At 38.4% G+C, this 21,056-nt stretch overlaps 1 protein-coding gene across 1 annotated transcript in view; it reads left to right on the top strand.

Annotated features, from left to right (window-relative positions):
* The window catches only part of LOC141435251 (dynein axonemal heavy chain 6-like), a 71,326-nt gene that overhangs the window by 26,348 nt on the left and 23,922 nt on the right, over positions 1-21,056 (top strand). Inside the window, 24 exon segments of the mRNA XM_074097912.1 lie at positions 185-377; positions 469-692; positions 1,516-1,771; positions 2,665-2,855; positions 4,236-4,408; positions 5,711-5,894; positions 6,602-6,767; positions 7,845-7,971; positions 7,974-8,005; positions 11,556-11,732; positions 12,976-13,172; positions 13,537-13,699; positions 13,768-13,850; positions 13,932-14,043; positions 14,500-14,625; positions 16,487-16,647; positions 17,321-17,462; positions 17,798-17,983; positions 18,209-18,381; positions 18,657-18,837; positions 18,994-19,173; positions 19,309-19,542; positions 20,517-20,663; positions 20,778-20,968. Of these exon segments, the coding sequence (XP_073954013.1) occupies positions 185-377; positions 469-692; positions 1,516-1,771; positions 2,665-2,855; positions 4,236-4,408; positions 5,711-5,894; positions 6,602-6,767; positions 7,845-7,971; positions 7,974-8,005; positions 11,556-11,732; positions 12,976-13,172; positions 13,537-13,699; positions 13,768-13,850; positions 13,932-14,043; positions 14,500-14,625; positions 16,487-16,647; positions 17,321-17,462; positions 17,798-17,983; positions 18,209-18,381; positions 18,657-18,837; positions 18,994-19,173; positions 19,309-19,542; positions 20,517-20,663; positions 20,778-20,968 (3,999 nt within the window).

Below are 21,056 nucleotides of genomic sequence, written 5' to 3'. Positions count from 1 at the left end.
TGGTGTATAACTGGCCAGTATCAATCAAACGAGCATGGAGTATCTAATTTCTTTTGGCATGACCCTCGTATATCAACAACTTCATGCTTTGCTAATGAGAAAGAAAGATTTATTTGGTTCCATCAGTACCACCACCATCAGTAATAATGTAATGAGGGATGAGTTTAGTCACTGTTTTTGACAGGCAATTCCTCGACTTCGGCGGAGTGTACGACCGCGACAAAATGTACTGGAAGGAATTATTGGACGTTGTGCTGTCTTGTGCGTGCGCGCCGCCCGGTGGCGGTCGTAACCCGTTGACGGCCCGCTTTGTGCGACACTTCGCTATGTTCTACATCTCTGCACCCAATAGCGAGGCTATGAAGACTATATTTAAGGTATAAATATTTACCATTATACATATTTAGTATAATTATTACCGATTGTAAAGATTTGTCCTCTGCACTGATCCTTTGTCAACAATTGCAGGCAATTTTGAACGGGCATATGGAAGATTTCGTGCCTGAGGTAGCTTGCCTAGGCGATCCAATCGTAAACGCTTCCGTCGACTTATACCAGAAAATATGCTCTGAGCTTTTACCGACCCCTGCAAAGTCACATTACGTATTTAACCTGCGCGACTTGTCCAAGTCAATGCAGGGCTGTTTACAAGCTGACGCAGCATATATGAGAGCCCCACAGGGCATGCTGAGGTGTGTATATACTCTTTATTTTCCATGCTTCCTAAAGTTAATTACGAATTCCAGTTCCAAAGTAGTATATATCATTATCCCTCTCATTCTGAGATTCTGTTCCTTTTTTTAGGGTTCCGTAGTCAACTAGGAACCCTTATAGTTTCGCCATGTCTGTTCGTCTGTCTGTCTGCCCGCGGCTAAGCTCAGAGACCGTTAGTACTAGAAAGCTGTAATTTGGCATGAATATACATATCAGTCACACCGACAAAGTAAAACCTCCCATGGACGTAAAGTGGGGTTGTTTTTTTTTTCTTAACTAACCCTATAGTGTGGGGTATCGTTGGATAGATCTTTTAAAACCATTGGGGGGTTGCCAAGACGATTTCGATTCAGTTTATCTGTTTGCGAAGTATTCAACTTTAAAGTTCAAATTTTCATTAAAATCGAGCCCCCCTCCCCTCGAAAATCTAAACTGTTCGGTGGAAAAAATTGAAAAAATTCATGATGATTGTAAGTATATCAAAACAAGGAAAATTATAACCGCTAAGATTGCTTGAGAATTACTAGTAGTTTACCTAGCTACTTTTCTGCCACGTCAAGGTTGACTGGACCAATAGCCCTGATCAACCAAGATATAGATAGAGAGTATAGAAGACGGCTTTCAATAGATAAATATTGCCTATATATAGCGTTCAATTTATATTTAAAAAAAAAATTCGTAACTTACAGGAACCACAAAAGGCGAAATCTACCTCGTGTTGTATCTTGTACTTTCTTTTCTGCCTTTATTTTATTGTCAAGTCTCTAAACGTTTACTATTAAGTGAATCCCTTATTTACAGGTTATTCTACCACGAATGTCTGCGAGTCTTTCACGACCGCCTCATCAACATCGAAGACAAAAGTTACTTCTATCGGCTTATGAGTACAGTCTGCCAGAAGAACTTCCAGCAGCCAATACTAGAGGTGCCCGACGAGCCAATCATCGAGCACCCGCCAATGCTGCTTTTTGGTGATTTTCTCAATTCCTCAGTGCCCAAAGAAAACCGGGTTTACGCGGAGATACCGGATATGTTCAAGCTCACGCAGGTTCTAAAAGTAAGGATTTCACTAGTTTTTTTTCTTCAGCAGGTATAATTTTATAAGATACTGAGTCTGCGTTTTCATTAGAGATGTGCTTAGGAATGTGTTTGTCTTGAACTTGAACATTGGAATTCATTCATTCATTTCATTTTGGAAACAGCTTAGCGGAGCGAGGATAGGTAAATGAAGCGTTTCTATTGGCTAATGCATGACTCGCATCGCATCCTCGCACATCTCTGGTTGGAACATAGCCTAATGGTGTGAAAATGCACAAAGTGATCTGATGTTGCTGTAGAAATGAGACTGCTGCTCTTCAATCGACAAATTATTACATATCTAATCTCTTAGGAAAGAGTGAACGTCGGAACTGGTGGAAAGTTTTTGACTTCTCGTATTTAATACGAGTATCTGTCCAATGTTGGACAGCAGAATGCTTTATCTACACCCATATAGTAAATCCTCAATTATGCGTTCAAAACCATAGGTAATGACCAGCATTACGACATTGGATTCTATTATGAACACGGCTGTATCGTAATGAGATTTCATACATCATTACATCACGGGGGGGGGGGAGCGCGCCGCGACCACGTGCAGCAGCACGTCGTCGCGCGCGCAGCGGGCGCAGCTAGTGGGGCAGACATTCTAGTTCTCGTTAATGCAGGTGCAGGTCATTCTCAATGGTTCTTGAACACATAATTTTTATATATAGATATAGATAAAATATTGTATGCAACTGTACGTAATTAGGCCTTAAAACACTCATGTGACCCTATTATGAAATTCGGCTACGCCTCGTTTCATAAACCCACACTCGTGTTTTAAGGACCCCTATTACGATACAGTTGCATAAAATACTATTACAGAATTTTCTGTAGCAACAAACGAACTGGCACCGAACTTTTCAGGAATACCTGGACGAGTACAACTCGACGGCGCGCGCAGAGATGCACCTGGTGCTGTTCAAGGACGCGATAGAACACGTGGTGCGGGTGGCGCGCGTGCTGCGCGCGGAGCGCGGCCATTGCCTGATGGTGGGGCCCGGCGGCTCCGGCCGGCGCAGCGTCGCCACGCTCGCTGGACACGTCAACGAGTGCAAGTTAGTATTCGGGGGCTAACTACGAAATTCGAAAATCGATGTTCGTATCGTACCGTCCCTCTCACTCTCGTATTAAATAATACAAGTCAGCGGGGCGGCAAGATACGAAGTTTGAATATCGAGTATAGACCCTGTTCTGCTGATACAACCACGATACAACTAATATTCATCTCCGGCCTATAATCGTTCCAGTGCTGGACACAGGCCTCTTCTCAGAATGGACTCTGTGCCGTCAGGGAACTTTACAAATTCCCTCGAAAGTTTCTCGATGAGGGCTACGGTATAGATGTCGCTAGCGTCACTGCTTAAGTGGGTAAATAAGAAACAAACAAGCTGAGATATGTGGTGCATAGGGGAAATTCGTGTCTGTACCGTTGTCCAGCAGTGGTGTAGCGGTATAGCACGTGGTACGGAATGCCGAGGACCTGGGTTCGATTCCCAGTGCTGGTCTTATTTTTCTGGTTTTTCTGTGCATCTATATTTCAGTTGGTATTTTCAATTTAGGTTTTACGGGATGACCAAAAGTAAAAATTTGGAACTTAAATAAAAAATACAAAAAGATTCCAAAAAACCAATCTTAATTTACAAATTCCATTGAAGTGATCCCAGGAGTTCCCAGTAGTTGTGAACCAGGGTTTGTTTTGATCTCATATGTTCCCTCAGCTTGAGAGATCATAAGCCAAGCACTAAGCTACCACGGCTTTTTTACTGCCTTCTAATATTATAATGACAAATTTGGCGCGTGTTTGTGCTGAAACTTGATACGGCTGGACGGTAAGGATTGTTTATAGACTTTATACCATCGCTTATCATCGTTTATAATTTAGCCGAGTCATAGTAGTCTTTTAGCTTTGAAGCGAACGAGTCGGACATGATCGATGGAACACTGCCATGGTTGAGGACACAGCTTATTAGAGCCACCCGGCACCCGACCAGCACCGCCTCGACTTTCGGCGTAGACTCGTTGTCGACAGTTGGTCCACGGGTGGACGCCGCGCTGTCTACGAGTGGTCAACTAGGGGACTTCGCGTGGTCAACGACTGAACGTCGCGTGGTCAACGAGTGGACGTCGCGTGGTCCACGAATTTCCGAGTAGTCTATTCAGAAATGATTGTGGGGAGCGCCGCGCGGACCGCGCGCAGTTCACGCGAGGCAAGCATACGAGCAGCGAGCTATCACCGAGTGGTCCACTCGCCGTCCGCACGTGGACACCCCGCGAGCGAGGCGAACCCGTGACGCTGCGGAGTTGATGTAATGAGCGCACGCCCATATAAATTCATACAAAGAATACAAACCGCTCGCGGCGAGGCGGTGCTGATCAGGTGCGGGGTGGATCTAACGAGCTGTGACCTTTACACCACACTTGAACTATGCTTACAGATGCATGGGCATGGAACTAAAGCGTAACTACGATACGCCTGAGTTCCACGATGACCTGCGCCGTATGTACATGCGTGCCGGCGTCGGCAACGAGGACACAGTGTTCCTCTTCACAGATACGCAAATCTTAAAGGAAGGCTTTCTTGAGGACATCAACAACATGCTTAACTCCGGTCAGTTATCTTTGAACAGTTGTTTCCGTCTTTTTTACGGTTTTCTTGCCTCAAAAAGAAAAAAACTACTCTGGCTTATCGAATCACTTCGCTGTCTGTCTAAACTCTAGACCCTTTCTTGGTTAAGCGTAGGTAGACGTATCAAGTTGCAATTAATACAAGATACTAAAAACTGTTTTAAGTAAAAACTGTTTATACAATTTGAAACTGGAGTTGAGAGCCAGTTTTAAGAAACTGAGCGCAACGAGAAAGGATTTAGCCGAACAAAACTATTTTTTTTAGATTATGTCTGTTTATAGTGCTAAGTGTTACATTTGGCAGTAATCGAAAAAACCTGCCGATAGCGTGTCGGACACGCCCAAGATAGGGTTCAGTACCTAGCCATTACGAAAAAATTAAGTAATATTTTTCTCAAGCAATCTTAGCCGTTATAATTTTTCTTGTAAATTCAATGTACCTACTTAATGCTATCCTGATTTTTTTTAATATCCACCCAACAGTTTAGATTTTAATGAAAATTTGCACTTTAAAGTTGAATATTTCGCAAACAGATCACTGAATGGAACAATAGTTATGGCAACCCCGCAATGGTTAAAAAGAACTATCCAACGATACCCCACACTAAGTATACTTAGGGTTAGTCGAGAAAAAAAAATCACCCCCACTTTACTTCCCTACCCTAAAATTCTTCTTTACACTAAATTTTTTTTTTATTGTATCACTTTGTCGGCGTGACATGACTGATATGTATATTCATGCCAAATTACACCTTTCTAGTACTAACGGTTTCTGAGCTTAGCCGCGGACGGACGGACAGACAGACGAACAGACATGGCGAAACTATACCTTAGGGTTTCTAGTTGACTACAGAACCCTAAAAATGACGATGAAAACGTGGGTAGTGCGTCGGTGTTGGTTTCGTCGGGTAGTCGCGAGCAGAGCGCGTTTTGCAGCAGCCGCCGTACGTGTGGCGTTGCTCCTAGGGAAGGGCTACGAATTAGCCCGAAACGTGTCCAGCTAAACTTGATTTAAGACGTGAGTTATCAGGGTTTGTTTCATAATATAGAAGTGTTATGTGTTTACCCGTGTGGTGTCGGGTTAGAATTACACCTCTCCATTTCTTCCGTGGATGTCGTAAGAAGCGACTTAGGATATAGGTTTTAGCGGTTTAGGAAAATTGCTAAAACTGGCTCCGATGCGGTAACGTTTCGTGTGCTCTGCCTACCCCATTTAGGAATACAGGCGTGATGTTTGTATGTGTTATGTATTTAAAACGAAATTTTCGTGATATTCGTTGAACAGGCGAGGTGCCGAACTTGTTCGAGGGGGACACTTACGAGCAGGTGCAGACAGGCTGTCGCAGCGACGCGGCCAAAGCTGGCCTGAACCCTGCGGATCGCGACGGCGTCTACTATTACTTTATCAACCGCGTGCGAGGAAGGCTACACCTTTGCATCTGCATGAGTCCCGTCGGGGAGGCCTTCAGGTTACTCCCAATTTAAATGCTATGTTAAGTCATAATATGATTAAAAGTGCTAGTAAAATCCAAACTCATGTCTGTCGTAAGGTACGGTCAAGTGTAAATATATCGATACGACCAAAGTTACAAAATTGTGTATACACGACTTTATGCACTATACATATTTTTGTAACTTCGGTCGTATCGATATCTTTACACTTGACCGTACACGATTCCTTTATAACTTATAACATAACAGCTCATGACGGTCAGGGCAAAAATTGGTGGACGTACAAATCTAAACTTGTGGTAGCTCTCTATTATCCTGACCACGATTACATGCGATGATTATTTTCTCTGTTCATTGCACGGCCGAGGTGCTCGCCGCTAAGGCCCTGGCTAATCTGGCCCGTCACGTCACATGCGACCGGCGGCGTCTGGATGTGCGTCGCACCACACGAATTAACGGTGCCTACAGTGCCAAACATTCCCGAACAAAACATTCGAACTTCGTCGGTCGTCTGTCACCAGTCGCCGGCGGCTGGTGGTCAGACAAACTATATAGGGCCTAAGTAGTTACCTGGCAGCACACGTAATGAACAGAGAAAACGCTCATCACGCCATCGATAGCACGCAGTCAAGGCTTGGACATTAAGTATCAAAAGCGTAATAATAATAACATTCCTGTCTTGCTGGTTTATTACCTATTGGCTAATATCGTATCCGTTCGATAGACGCCGTTGCCGCATGTTCCCTTCGCTGGTGAACTGCTGCACGATCGACTGGTTCACCAAGTGGCCGCCGGAGGCGCTGCTGTCGGTAGCGCAACAGTGTCTAGCGCCCATGGGCAACCCCGAAATTGTCGACAAGATATCACAACTCTGCGTCATTATGCATCAGGTAAGTGGCTGCATAAATGCTTGAGGTACCGCGAGATAACTGAGACTAACGGCCCAGTCACTGTCACGCCCGCCAACAAAAATGATGCCAAGCTTATAGAAAATCTCGTCGGCTATTGGGAGGGTGCGAATTACTAGGTGGGGGTAATGAAATCTATCGCAGCGCTCATAGTGGCCAAAAGAAGAAATAATCTAGGCTCTGTCATCTGTCATACTCATATGAATCTGTCATTAACAAAGCAATTTGTATAGAGTTTAACTACCTAATTTTAGTAATAGATGTTTGTGTTATGATGCGAGCTTGAATTATTGAACACTGCCCCTGTTTTGTTCTTAATTCCTCTACATCTCGGACATGTCCAGCAACAATTTTCCTTATAAAACGGTTTGTGGTTGAAATTTTATATTGAGTGATACTCACAAAACCGGACTTCAAAATGATACTCATTTTGATCTGAAAACGATATTTAATTTATTACTAGCGATATAAGAACAATTATATAATTTTACTATTATTCAAAGTAACTAATAAGATAGCTTTATCTTTTCGTTTTACAGTAAAAGTACAACTAAACATGAAGTAAACAAACCCAGACATAACGAAAATAAAACACACTTTTTGAATAAATTTTACTTACCTCATTTAATTTTAATGACGAATTATGAATTCACAACCTTTTGTCCACCCAAACCACGGTATCACAGTAATTTTGTATTTTAAATGAATACGTTATAACTAGGTTTGATTTTTGTCACAATGTTGCGATGAAATTTCAAAACGCCAGAGCATCAGAGCCAAAAAAGTTGCGGACGCTAGGTGGCGCTGATGTCGCGCACAGAGCCAATAGATAGATGAACTTGTAGGTACGGTCACGTGTATTAATGTTCGCGCAAGATTTTTGAAATATGGATAACGTTCTGAATGGTGTATTCAATGATTTCCATCAGAATATGTACACACAATATTTCTAGTATAAAATTGAGTAAACATACTCGATTACAATGTTGTATTTGCTACCATTGTTATGTAAAAATAATTTTATTTACACAACGCGACATTTATGTTTTAAATTTACAGGATGTGGATGTGATGACGGACCGTTTGTACAATGAAATGAGGCGCTACTTCTACACGACACCGAGCAGTTATTTGGATTTACTCAAATTGTATCTGGATTTGCTCGATAAGAAGCAGCAAGATATAATTCGGGGAGAGAGAGGATTTCTTGCGGGTTACATGTAAGGAAAAATTATACAAGCTATCCTTGTATTGAAGTAAATAAATGACTTCTTGTGACAAGAACATACTGCATAGTCCTACTATACATTATGACAATCCAATTTATAGAAAGGGTAAACAAAGATGCCATTAACCCGACTACAGACATTTAATGATGTGAAAACCTAGAACCTATTGCAAAATAATTAATCTGTTCAGTAAATCGATTATTTTATTAATTGAATAGATCAAAGTATTTAGTCTATTTTATTATTTACAATACTCAATTCCAAAGACTATTATTCAATTATAAAAGAAGTAACTATTTTTTTAATATTAAGGTAAATAAATATTAATCGCTTATTCAATCGAGTATTATTAGATTTTTAAAATGTCAAATTTTCCACTATCTCTACGCTAGTCTATGCTACTACAGATTATACACTAGTTTCATTCAAGTAATAACGTCAGATTTTGACGAAGATATTTCAAATGAAAATTAAATATTGAAATGTGATTAGACGTCTAGTTTAACCCTTTAACCGCCATTGTCTGAATTATAAGACAAAAATTATCCAGCTAATTTCGCCGCAGTAATTAAGGCAAAATGTCATATAGTTTCGGTGCAGGTGGCGATACGGGCACGTACGAATGAAAACGTATTGGCGGTTAAAAGGTTAAAGACACGAATTATAGATAAATGTGTTATTGATTCGATCCAGTGGGTGTTTATACAAGAATTTTGATGAAATCGGTTTGTTTACACTTTCCATAAATTGGATTGACATAACGTATAAAATTATGTGTGAAAAATTGTGTTTGCGACCTTACCACAATTTGGATGCACCAAAAGAATAACCTATAGTTTTCATTTTATTTTTGGAAAGAATAGGATATTTTAAGATACCATTTTCATCGATTTTGAATTTGGGTGAGTATTTAATTTTTAATATTTTTACGAAATACGCTGGATGACGTCACAGTGAGACAGCCACTTTCCAGCCTAGAAAAATTCAGGTCATACATAACATAATCTGTGGCATTACAATGTGACAATAATTCTAGCACGGCTTAGGGTCCTAAATGACCCACGACAAATAGTCTTATTGATTTCTCTTCTTTTAGCTTCGATTATTCCTGTTTGTTTAATGGTGTGATAGTAAATAGATATTTTTTATTAAAATCTGCTATTTCAATTCTTTTTTTACTTGTAACGTCGTAATTTAATAATTTAATTTGTAAAAATACATTGGAAATACTCGTATACATCTCGGACTTTACGATTAATGACATCTGTTTAAAGCCGGGTGCGCATCATGTGATTAAAGTTCTATAAAGATAGAAAAGCCCAAATAAAAAGCCGCTCTTTGCTATTATAAGCAGAACAGCAACATTTTAAAACTGACAATTTGCTTTATAACTGCCTTTGTAACGGGACACTGCAGGGGTCAAATGAAGGTCATTACTTAAATTTTGTTTATTTAATTCAGCTTATCATATTTTTGAAATATGATTTCTGAAAACTCTTCACAAAACCTATTTCTCCAAACGGTTTTCGATTTATTATACGTTGTCAAAAATTGGGACATCCAAATTTTATCCAAATCAATCCAGCCGATTTAGCGTGTATGTAAGATACAGTAACACGCACGAAACCAAGGCACTCTTGTATTAGTAGTAATTATAAAGGTTTATCTACACACCACACATCATAAGTCCTCTTTGATGCGTTCAAAAACCGTTGGCAATGATCAGCTTTAAACAAACGATTTTACTATGACAACTTTCTTGTCTGTGGTAGTAGGTAACAGCAGTAACGTAATGTTCATTACAGTATCAAATATAGAACTGTAATGAGTTTCAAATTTGGAACAGCTGTCTGAATCAATACAATTTAAATGGGCCTCTATTCTGGTATCCATAGATACAACATTTTCTCGATATGAAATGAAATTAATTCTTGACAGAGATTTGTTCTGCCGCCATTACTGTTGTCAATTTGTTTGTTGTTTTGTTTTGCTGGGTTTTTGGTTAAACTTTATAATAGTAGTTTATGCAACTGTTACGTAATATGGCAACTTATTTATGGTAATTTATTAAATCCGCGGTTACTTCGCGGAGGCCCATATCATTTTTTTTTTGTTTGGGTGAGCAAAGAAATTCTTATAGTTCATCGATCACATGAGCGTTTAAGGCCTAATTGCGTATAGTTGCATACAAATGAATTACTTTTTATAAACATTAAACAAGAACACAGCAAAAAAAAATAACAAACAAAATGACAACCGTAATGGCGGTAAGACAAATCACGAAATTTTTTTTCAAGGCTGACAAATCGATGGGTCCTATGTATAAGGTATTTTTCACCGAAGATTTTCAAGTTGAACGCGTATAGGAGCCAAAGTACCACATAGATCTTTTTACTGTCTGTGAACACAAGTTTATTTCCGGGAAATTCACGTATAATGGGCGTATGTACAATAACTTTAATGAAAAAATATTTTATTAAAATTTATTCGTTGTGGTTGAAGGACAGAGTACTATTAGCTAGTGTGACAAATTTTAGAAGTCTCGGATACACCATCTCTGATTTACGACAGTTTTTGACTTTGAAAGCCCGTCCTTTAAAGTAAGGATTTTACACTTAAGCCCTTATTCTTATGTCGCTCGAGATCAAATTGTCGTGTGATTTATATTTAAAAACATACCACAGTGACATTTTTGTATCGAGAAAATGTTGTGTCTATGGATACCAGAATCTTTAGGCGTTGATTTTGACAGCTGTTTCAATAAGTACATTAGTTTAACACCTAGGGATGGATATGTTACTGGTAGAACAAGTCAGTAATGCAATGCAGGTCATTTGTCATGTCATCAGTTTCTGAACCCATCTTAGAGTAGGTACTTACGAGGGGCGGCTGAAAAGTTCTAAGCCTAAGGTAGAAAAAAATAATTCAATGCATTTATTACATTTTTTAAATAATGCTTTTAGACCGTTAAAAAAATAAAATTTATTTTGGCTGTCGAAGTGTTCCTGTACACCCGCATTCATTTATTCATCACTGCCAAATCGCTTTCCCCTTAAATCTTTCTTCAAATTGCTGAATAGAAAATAATCGCTAGGGGCCAGATCTGGACTGTCGGTGGATGATCAATTTCCTCGAAGCCAGTTTCCTTCAGAGCAAGCTTGGCAACACGAGCGGTGTGAACGGGGGCGTTGTCTTGCAAAAACAAAATGCCTTTGCTCAGTTTGCCCCTTGGTTTCTCGGCTATGGCTTGTCGCACCTTTCTTAGTAGCTCGGCATAATAAACTCAAAATTATTTATTTTCAACTTTTGTTTTAAAATAATAATATTATCTGTATAATATAAAATGGCAGATACAGGAGTTTTTAGATACCTTATTATTCACTGCAACAATTTGCGATGTACCAACATATTAGCTAGCTTTTACTTTCTGAAAAAATCATACTTAAACGTTACCAATAATGATGCATAATAGTAGGTATTTCATAGTCACATTGACGAAAAAATCTTCAAGCACTCACTGCAAATACACAAAAAATTCTAGAAACTGTACGAGACGTATGACGTGGTCGGCGTGATGGAGCAGCAGGTTCGCGATATGGAGCCGATCCTGGCACGCAAAGCCGAGGAAGGTATAGCTCTCGTGAACAAGCTTCGCATCGAACAGAAGGCCGCCGACGAAGTCAAACAAGCCGTCATGAAGGACGAGGCGGCGGCCAAGGTTTGATCATGTAATCAATAATAATCTGGCCTGCGAGTCCTAAGCAATGTAAAACAAACCTATACTTCGTTTTTTTAGCATTCAAAAGAAGGTAAGCGATCTTGACGTGTCTTTTTATTGAATAACACTTTTGAAAAATAAGTCACAGCAAATAGTAACAATTAGCAAGCACATATGATCATTTACATGCTTTTGGTATCATAAGTAATAGTTTCTGTTTTCTTAAAAACGTTTTTCAATAAAAAAGACTCGTCAAGATTGATCACCCTTTTTCTAATTCTAAAAAAACGAAGTATAATTATGGCAAATTTAAATTTAAATTGCGAGAAATGTAGATCATTCACATTCTCACGAATACTCAGAAGAACAAGAAGTATGTGTGTGATGAGTGATGATATGATCTAGGACGATATTTTCAAACGATCTAAGGGCCTATGCAATGCACACAGCATATTTTTTAGGCGCAGACGACGCGTCGCTTGGTCCTATACTGAGCAATTTAATTTATACAATGTACGAATGTTTGCGCGCATGTGTGTGCCACTGTTACGTATTTATTTGTGACAGATATTTTTTTGTGTGGAATGTGTCGCCAATCCTGTTTTTTTTACTTGCCGCCGTTTTAAGTTAGTCCTGGATTACGACACTACAAGTTAAGTAAAACTTCACCAGTCGGGACCCATTCAATTCGTAACCAGCTCAAAAAATCTTGGTAATGGGTCCCGACTGTTGAACCTTAAATGAGCTTCTTGACAGAGTTATAGACCACTAGACTTATTTTCTTCCTTTGAGTTTTTAAGGCAGTCGGGTTTTTGATTTTTTAATTTTTTTTTTTTTACTGTTGTTATTTCATATCCTCGCAATCGAAATGAAAAGCAGAGTGTAACACTCGAGCATTAAACCTATTTTCCCCTCGACGTGTCTATCTATCCAAGCCGAACCGGCTCGGGTGGTTATATAAACGTCTAGGGTAAAATGGCTCGTTTTATGCTCTTGTTGTACAATCTACTATTGTGACATGCTAGTTGGTAAGATACCTACTAGTATCGCAAATTCATATGAGGTCTGTTTGAGGTTTGTATCACGTTTGGGATTAATTTATAATTAAGTAAATGAGCCAATCTGCGTGTCTGTTACGTCAAACGGACAACACGCCACTAACGCCATCTAGCAACCAGACCAAGTTACCTGCCAGAATACGCTCATTTACCTGACTTTGATTGGCTATAGCTGTGTGTTACAGATAAAAGCTGAAGAAGTGAAAGCGATAGCAGACGAGGCGAAGGCAGACTTGGCACTCGCTATGCCTGCTATGGAGGCTGCTCAGAACGCACTGAAAGCTTTAAACAAGGCTGATATTAACGAGTTGAAGGCTTTCCAGAAACCACCGGCACTCGTACGATTCGTCATGGAGCCTATCTGCATACTATTTAACGCAAAGTAAGATTTTTTTTTACAACAAAAACTAAAACCTCTTGTTAGTTCATTGATCCTTTATATACTAAAGTCGTTATGGTTATTTAATTGAGAGCAAAAAAAACTTGGACATTATTGTGTGGCGCTCTGAGCGTTTCAAGCGCCGTTTCCTATGTGTTACGAAAATTGACTAATAATTATGTCTGTTAACGAAAAATCTCGATCACCACCACCACGTGTGGGTGTGGCGTGTGGTCGCAAAATTTCAATTGGTTTTAGTTCATGGTTATTGTCCTTGGATTATCGTAACACACGGGATACGGCGGTTGAAACGTTTCAGAGCCCCACTCAATTATTGTTTTTGAACTATATATTTATTACATTTTAGACCAGATTGGGATAACACGAAGAAACTGCTAGGTGACGTGAATTTCATTGGAAAACTATCGGATTATGACAAAGATCACATCCCAGACGCCACGCTTAAAAAGATAAAGGTTTACCTTACTCACAAGGATTTCAATCCGGACACCGTGGTTAAAGTGTCAAAGGTAGGCACTTATATCTTATTAAATCGGTATAATCAATCCTTCCTATTTAATTTAAATTTCATTTGTAGGTGTGCCGCTCCATGGTACTTTGGGTTCAAGCCATTGATATGTATGCCAAAGTATTCAGAGTGGTCGAGCCGAAAATACTCGCGTAACTATGAACTGTTTTTTATGTTTTTATTTTTATTTTTGAAATATGGTTGTAACCTAAATGAAAATAACTCTACTCCAGGCATAAGGAAGCGTCTGCTGTACTGAAAAGCGTAATGGCGGTGCTCAGAGCCAAGCAGAAAGAAGTAGAAGCAATAGAAGCTCAACTCGCTAAGATGTTGGATGACCTGAAGGTAATGAATGACTCGACTCAATTATAAATAGAAAATATACATCTTTTTCAAATATCAAATTAACGTGCTTATACGTACCTAAAGTCACCAGCACCAATATCTGACACAACAAAGCATGCATAAATATGTATGTATGTATAGCTATTTATGCAACTGTATAGTAATAGGGGTCCTTAAAACACGAGTGTGATTTCATGAAACGAGGCGTAGCCAATATAAACTCGTTTTGATTTTTTTAATTCGAATTTTACGATATGAGAGTAGATAAAATACTTTATTGTACATAATACACAAAAATAATACAAAAAGAAAACAACAAAACAAAAGAGTACAAAGGCGAACTTATCCCTAAAAGGGATCAATATCTGATACAACTCTTATTTCTAAGGCCGCTAGGACGTGTCAGATATTTTTACATGCTCCGCTGTGACAATTACTTATGCAGGTGATTGTTAGGTAGTGGAAGATGAGCGTATAAAACTGCAAGCGGACGTGGATTTGGCCGCCGCGCGACTCAGTCGCGCAGGCAAACTGACGCAGGCGCTGGCCGATGAGAAAACTCGCTGGGAAGAAAGCGTTAAGGTATTTGAGTATGTTTAGGTTGCTTTGAATTATTGAGTGCTGACGGAACTTAGTTTCAGTCCTTTAAATGCATGAGCAAAGCAGGCAAGAAAAAAAATTAAGGCTGCCTCTTATTATTTTTTAGTATTTAAGCGACCGACCTTCCTGAAATGTTATACTCGCGTTTTCCCAGATCAAGGCCAAGATAGATTAATTACACAGACAAATCTTTATTTAGAGCCGCTTCCGATATAAATAAATAAGTATAAATAAATTACCCGTTTAAGGGTATTGGATAAATTAAATAGCGTACCTGGGCGACAGCTACTAAAATTCGATAAAAAGCGTTTTCCCAGAGATAAGAGGAAGCTAGATCGATTTGTTATTCCCGAAAACCCCCACATACCAAAGTTCATCGAAATCGTTGGAGCCGTTTCCGAGATTCTGATTATATATATATATTTATATACATACATGAATTGCTTATTTAAAGAAATTATGCTAGCCACCTCCTTACAAAATTACTGGCCTTGTATAGCCTTTACAAAAATCTTCGTAGTCAATAATAAAAAAAGACTAATATTTTTTTCACTAATATGTAGAGAGTGGATTTGAAGTAGCGATTACAAGTTTAATATGAATATGAATATGACTAGTACTATTGGTTAAATAGATAGATAGATTTATTTATTACATACATATCATGTTGTTTATTGGTCTTACAGAATGCAATCATATAGATAATTAACTTAAATAAATGTTATTCTTGCAACAAACTACAGTCTGTTCAATATAGGAATGAACAGAAGGAAAATGGGTTTTTTGTAATGCACGCTTTAGAAAGTAATTTAGTCAGGTCTAAACTTAATTCTAATTAAAATATCGAAGACGTCAATATTGGTTTAAATTATTCACTAACTGTTGCCCGCAATTCCGTTCATGTAAAATCCGTTTCTTGCTATCCCTCGGGAACTATGCAATTTTCCGGGATAAAAACTATTCTATGTCCTTCCACGGGACTTGTACTATCTGTATACCAAATTTCACCTAAATCGGTTCATCGGTTAAGACGTAAAGTGGTAGTTAACAAAGAAACATACAGTCTTACACAATCTTTCGCAATTATAATGAATTTAGTAAGATTAACTTTGCTATTTTTCATATAATAATTTAAATACACTAAAAAAATGTTTCCTATTTTGTTAAAAACAGAAACGTCTTCCTATAAAATACCTAAAAAGGCAGAGGTAAAGAACATTCTGCAAGAAACGGAACGTTTATAATATTGCTGGCTATATATAAATATTCTGTACATTATTTATAGCTATTAATCGCCAGTTTGGAACAAAATGTGATGACCTTTAATCATATACGAATAGTTAACTTTTCACAACTAAAGCACTGCACCAAATTTGATGAAATTTGGAATTGAAAAAAGCTTGCGCTTTATAGCTGAAACTACTAGTAGAATATTTTTAAACAGACAATGACAGCAAATAAGTCCACGAAACACAGTTATTAAATTATGTATAAATATAAATCGAATTAATATTATGTAGAAAATTACGTATAATATTGTGTTATTTTTTAGTACATTACGTATTAATCTACTTACAAAGTAAACAAAATTATGAATTCATCTTATTACTTCTTTTATTCATCATCATATGGACTAATATATAAAGAAAATATTTTATTCTAATTAAATTAATTTTATACAGATCAAATATAATAGATCCTTTCCACCTTTTTAATAAAAATAAATTCTTACTCGTACTAGTTTTATCCATATTAAACTTGTAATCGCTACTTCAAATCCTCTACTAATATGTATAGTAACATGAAGCCTCTCTAATATTCGCCTTACTTGTTTCGCCGGCAGAATGCTACACATCAATTACACTGCACGACTGGGGATATAATCATAGCATCTGGTTGCGTCGCCTACTTCGGCGCGTTCCCGTCGCACTACCGACGCGAGCTCGAGACCTCGTGGGTTGCTCAGTGTAGGGCACTTGAGATCCCAGCATCTGACACGTTCGAGTAAGACAAATTAAAAAACCGGCGCTAGCTAAAGTATTTATCAATTGGGTCAGACTTGCACCCTTTTACTGTTTTAGTTTTGAACCAGTATTTTTTATTCAAACCAGAGTTGTTCTTGTTTTTTTGTTTTGTACTTTAAATGGAAAACAAACGTCTTACTTAAAAAAATCATTTCAAACGATCACTTTTTTTTGAAAATGTGTTTCCATCGACTGGGCGTCGAAACTTATAAAGTCGGGGATAGAAATACGCGTAAAAATCCTTATCACTGATTTCAATGTCATTTAACTTTTATTTTAGTTTTGTCCTTGAAAAAACGTACAGTTAAGTGCACAAATATGTATCTATTCGAATCACTCAAAAATATGTTACCACGGCCTTATTACGGCGGAGTAAGATTCTGTGGTTACATATTTTCAAAACGTTGAATAAGTTATTTTTTTACACTTGACTGTACCTATAAATTTAAAATGTTTATTAATATATTTTTTTACTTAGTGCTGAGCCCTCACTTGAACCTTTGTACCGATACGTTCGTATATCATTTCCTCGTGTTAATAACCGTATTTTGGCACTACAAAATAGCCATGCCATTTTGCTATTTGGCTACAAATAGTATGCCATATCTTAAAATTCAATCGAAATATAGATTACTGATCCTTGATATTTGCAGTTTGATAACCGTAATGGCGAACTCGTATACGGTTCGCACTTGGAACTCGCAGGGGCTGCCGCGCGACGCCATATCCACAGAGAACGGCATCCTGGTCACGCGCGCCGGGCGCTGGCCGCTCACCATCGACCCTCAGGAACAGGTGCATACAATTATCACCTCATCATACACATCACTCTTTTCCAAAACAGACAGAACCGCTAATATCCGCCAATGATATGATAACTGAGACCACAGGTGTAACGACAAGTTAATTTTACAAGTTGGTTGTCAGATTATGGTTTCAAATCAGCGTTCGAAACGTCTAGTTTGCGTTGATTTTCCGACGTTGCGCAAAGGAATAATTTCAAACGGTGAATTAATTTAAATGCTGTTCTCTTTATTATAGTGTAAGTACTCTTAAATGTATCAAACGACATAAAACCGCACTTACATAAAACCGCAAAATCACCTTCTCACGTTTTGGTTTTATTATAGGCTAACAGATGGATTAAAAACATGGAACGCGAAGGAGGTCTACAAATAACGAAGTTGAACGACTCTGGGTATTTGCGTATTTTGGAAAACTGCATCCGCCTCGGCTGGCCGATGCTCATCGAAGACCTCGGGGAGACACTTGAAGCAACACTGGCGCCCGTCCTTCTTAAACAGACCTTCCTACAGGCAAGTTATAAATCTCTAATTTAAAGAAACTAACTAAATTGAAAGAACAAAAAGAAAAAGTAATGTTTATTATTCCACTCTGGACTAAGACCTCAGTACCTACCCATATCCTTGCATTAGGTACGAGGCGAATTATAGCGTCTGTTTAAATTATAAACAAAACACCTCCGTCTTTGTCAATTTTAGATTATTTAACCCAGTTAAAACAATAATTGTGGTGTGCAGGCCGGCCGATTACTCATCCATTTGGGCGACAGCGACATAGAATACGACACTAATTTCCGTCTATACCTGACGACCAAACTTGCGAACCCGCACTATCTGCCTGAGATCTGCATTCAAGTGACCCTAGTCAACTTTACTGTCACTTTGTCGGGGTTGGAGGATCAGCTTCTCGCGTTCGTTATAATCCTTTTAATCTGCACGTTTTATTATTAGGTTCTACTTGCACTCGTTTTCCGAACTTGCTCTTCTCTATCAAAATACTATTGTAAAGCTTCATATTCAAAATGATAATGTGAATCGGTTATAAGTGCCTAGAAGATTGAATGGAATGTTATTTAAACCATTTCGACTAAAATGTAGCCCATAATCATTCTAATTTGAGACATTTGAAAGTGACATTATTTGCACGAAAGGATTCAGATATAAAAATATATTGCTAATTTATCAGAGACGTGGTGAGATTGGAGCGGCCGGATTTGGAGTTGCTGCGAACAGAGTTGATCGTGCGTATCAACAATGATAAGGCTACCCTTTTGGAAATTGAAGATAAGATCTTGAAATTGCTGTACGCTTCATCAGGAAACATTCTTGATGATGAAGTGCTCATAGAAACTCTTAACGAGAGTAAGGTAAGTATTTGTGCTTCACATTCTTATTTTGCTATGAAACTTTGAAACTGTACGAATGCTTCTGATGCTTTTAGGTACGCTTTAAAAATGCTGTTTCGTTATTTTTTTCCCGACATTGCGATTTCGGTGACTTATTATGTTCATGTTCAATATTAGGAAACATCAGAGATCATCAATGCCCGTCTGGAAGAAACAGAGGCCACTGAAATAAGCATTTCTGCCGCTCGAGAGAAATATCGCACTGTGGCCACCCGCGGTGCTGTGCTGTACTTCGCCGTAGCGCAGCTGGCTGACATAGACCCTATGTACCAATTTTCGTTGAAGTACTTTAACCAGGTAAAACTAACATGGAATTTTGTGGTCTCGGCCGTTTGTTGCCTATAAAGCACAGTGCGTCACACACAACTATTAACAGAAAAATATTTAAGTTAAATACGGTGTATCTAGTTTATATCTGTGAAACTAATTCAGGTCTTCAATCAAGTGATAGAAAGAAGTGAGAAGTGCGATATCCTTGACAAGCGATTGGAGATTCTGTACCGTGAGATAACTCTGAGTGTGTACCAGAATGTATCTCGAGGACTCTTCGAGAGGCACAAACTGGTGTTCAGTTTCGTACTCAACATGGCCATATATCTTAACGCCGGGACTATCAGTCAAGATCAATGGAACTTTGTACTAAGGGGAGCCGCTGGAACTAAAGTGGTAATTATTGTGACTATTACTCATTAATATTTAGTATATCGTCACGTCACTTCTTAGGAACAATCTCGTATATTAAATCAATACGTAAACAACTTGACCCTTGGAATAATATTTTCAAAGTTCACTCAAAAAAAATATCGATTTTGAGAGCTTTTTAAGGTCCCGTACCCAAAGGGTACCAACGGGACCCTATTACTGAGATTCGCTGTCTGTCTGCCTGTCAATCCGTCCGTAAATTCGAATCGATTATATCGATGTATAATCGATTTTATTGGTGATAGTTTATATTTTTAACTTGTTTTTGCCTGCGGCTTCACCCGAGTAGCAAGTGTTTTTGCTTGTCTATCGGTATCTTACAAACCATGCGGTCTTCTTTGGCACTATATCAAAACTAATAACGGTAAAAAAATTAACTAAAACCGTAATAACAACATTGAATAACAAAGTAACAGTTCAAAACATCAAACAATACGAAACACTCGATACAAAGACGCATTTAAGGACCTACGCTCTCGTACTAATTGACAGATGATGCGAGTCAAACGATTTAACAAAATTGTGGAATCGATTCGGTCGATAAGCAAAGTCAAGCTCTATTGAAATAAAGTTCCGTTTTACGCGATGAAAGTTGACGAGATTAAAATTTATCTTTTTAGTTTTAAAACATATATTTTTAAGTGATTTTTGTTTATTATTTCGAAATCTTTTAAGCTATAGAGATTTTTTTTTGTTCTTTCGGGATTCAAGTATTATTTTTTTATAAATTATTGGCCTGAAACGTTCATGGCGTGGACGTGGAATGAAAAAAACGCAAGTGTCACCGTACCCATCCTATCCGAAAAGTACTATACTAAACTGTTTTTAAAACATTGTACGGACGCACGGAACCCTTCATGAACGAGTTCGACTCGCATTTGACCGATTTTATAAAAGTCGTGACGATATTCTCACGTACGGTTCTCTTTATGTTTAAGGTGCCACCAAAAAAGCCTGCTGTTGAACAGCTCACTGATCAGATGTGGTTAGCAGCAAATCATTTGAATGAGATGGATCCAAGTTTCGCAGGACTTGTAGCAGACTGTACCAAAAAGATCGACATACAAATAGGCTCATTCGCTGTGGTAAGATTATAATGTACCTAAATAGGCACACTCAAAGTCCTTGGCATCATATATTGATCAATAAAAAGTATAACGAGTATACCCATTTAAAAGTCCATATGTTTTTTACTACAGACAATACATGTTGACTTGGCAAATAAAACCCCTCCAAACGTGAACTGGAACGAAAAACTAACGCCATTTGAGAAGCTAATGATCCTGAAAAGCCTCAGAGAAGAGAAGCTTGTGTTCGCGATTGCTCAGTACGTGAGCATCAGCCTCGGCTCAGTTTTCATTGAGAGCCCCACAGTTCAACTGCCTACTCTGTAAGTACCACACACATATTTAAGGGAACCAGTCTCGATTTTCAGTAGCCTAAGTGATATTCCAGAGATCCAGAGATCCTATTATTAA

The sequence above is a fragment of the Choristoneura fumiferana genome, chromosome Z, assembly GCF_025370935.1.
Source record: "Choristoneura fumiferana chromosome Z, NRCan_CFum_1, whole genome shotgun sequence".
NCBI lineage: Eukaryota > Metazoa > Arthropoda > Insecta > Lepidoptera > Tortricidae > Choristoneura > Choristoneura fumiferana.
Note: the sequence above shows the minus strand (reverse complement) of the source record. Positions and strands in the feature narration are given on the sequence as shown.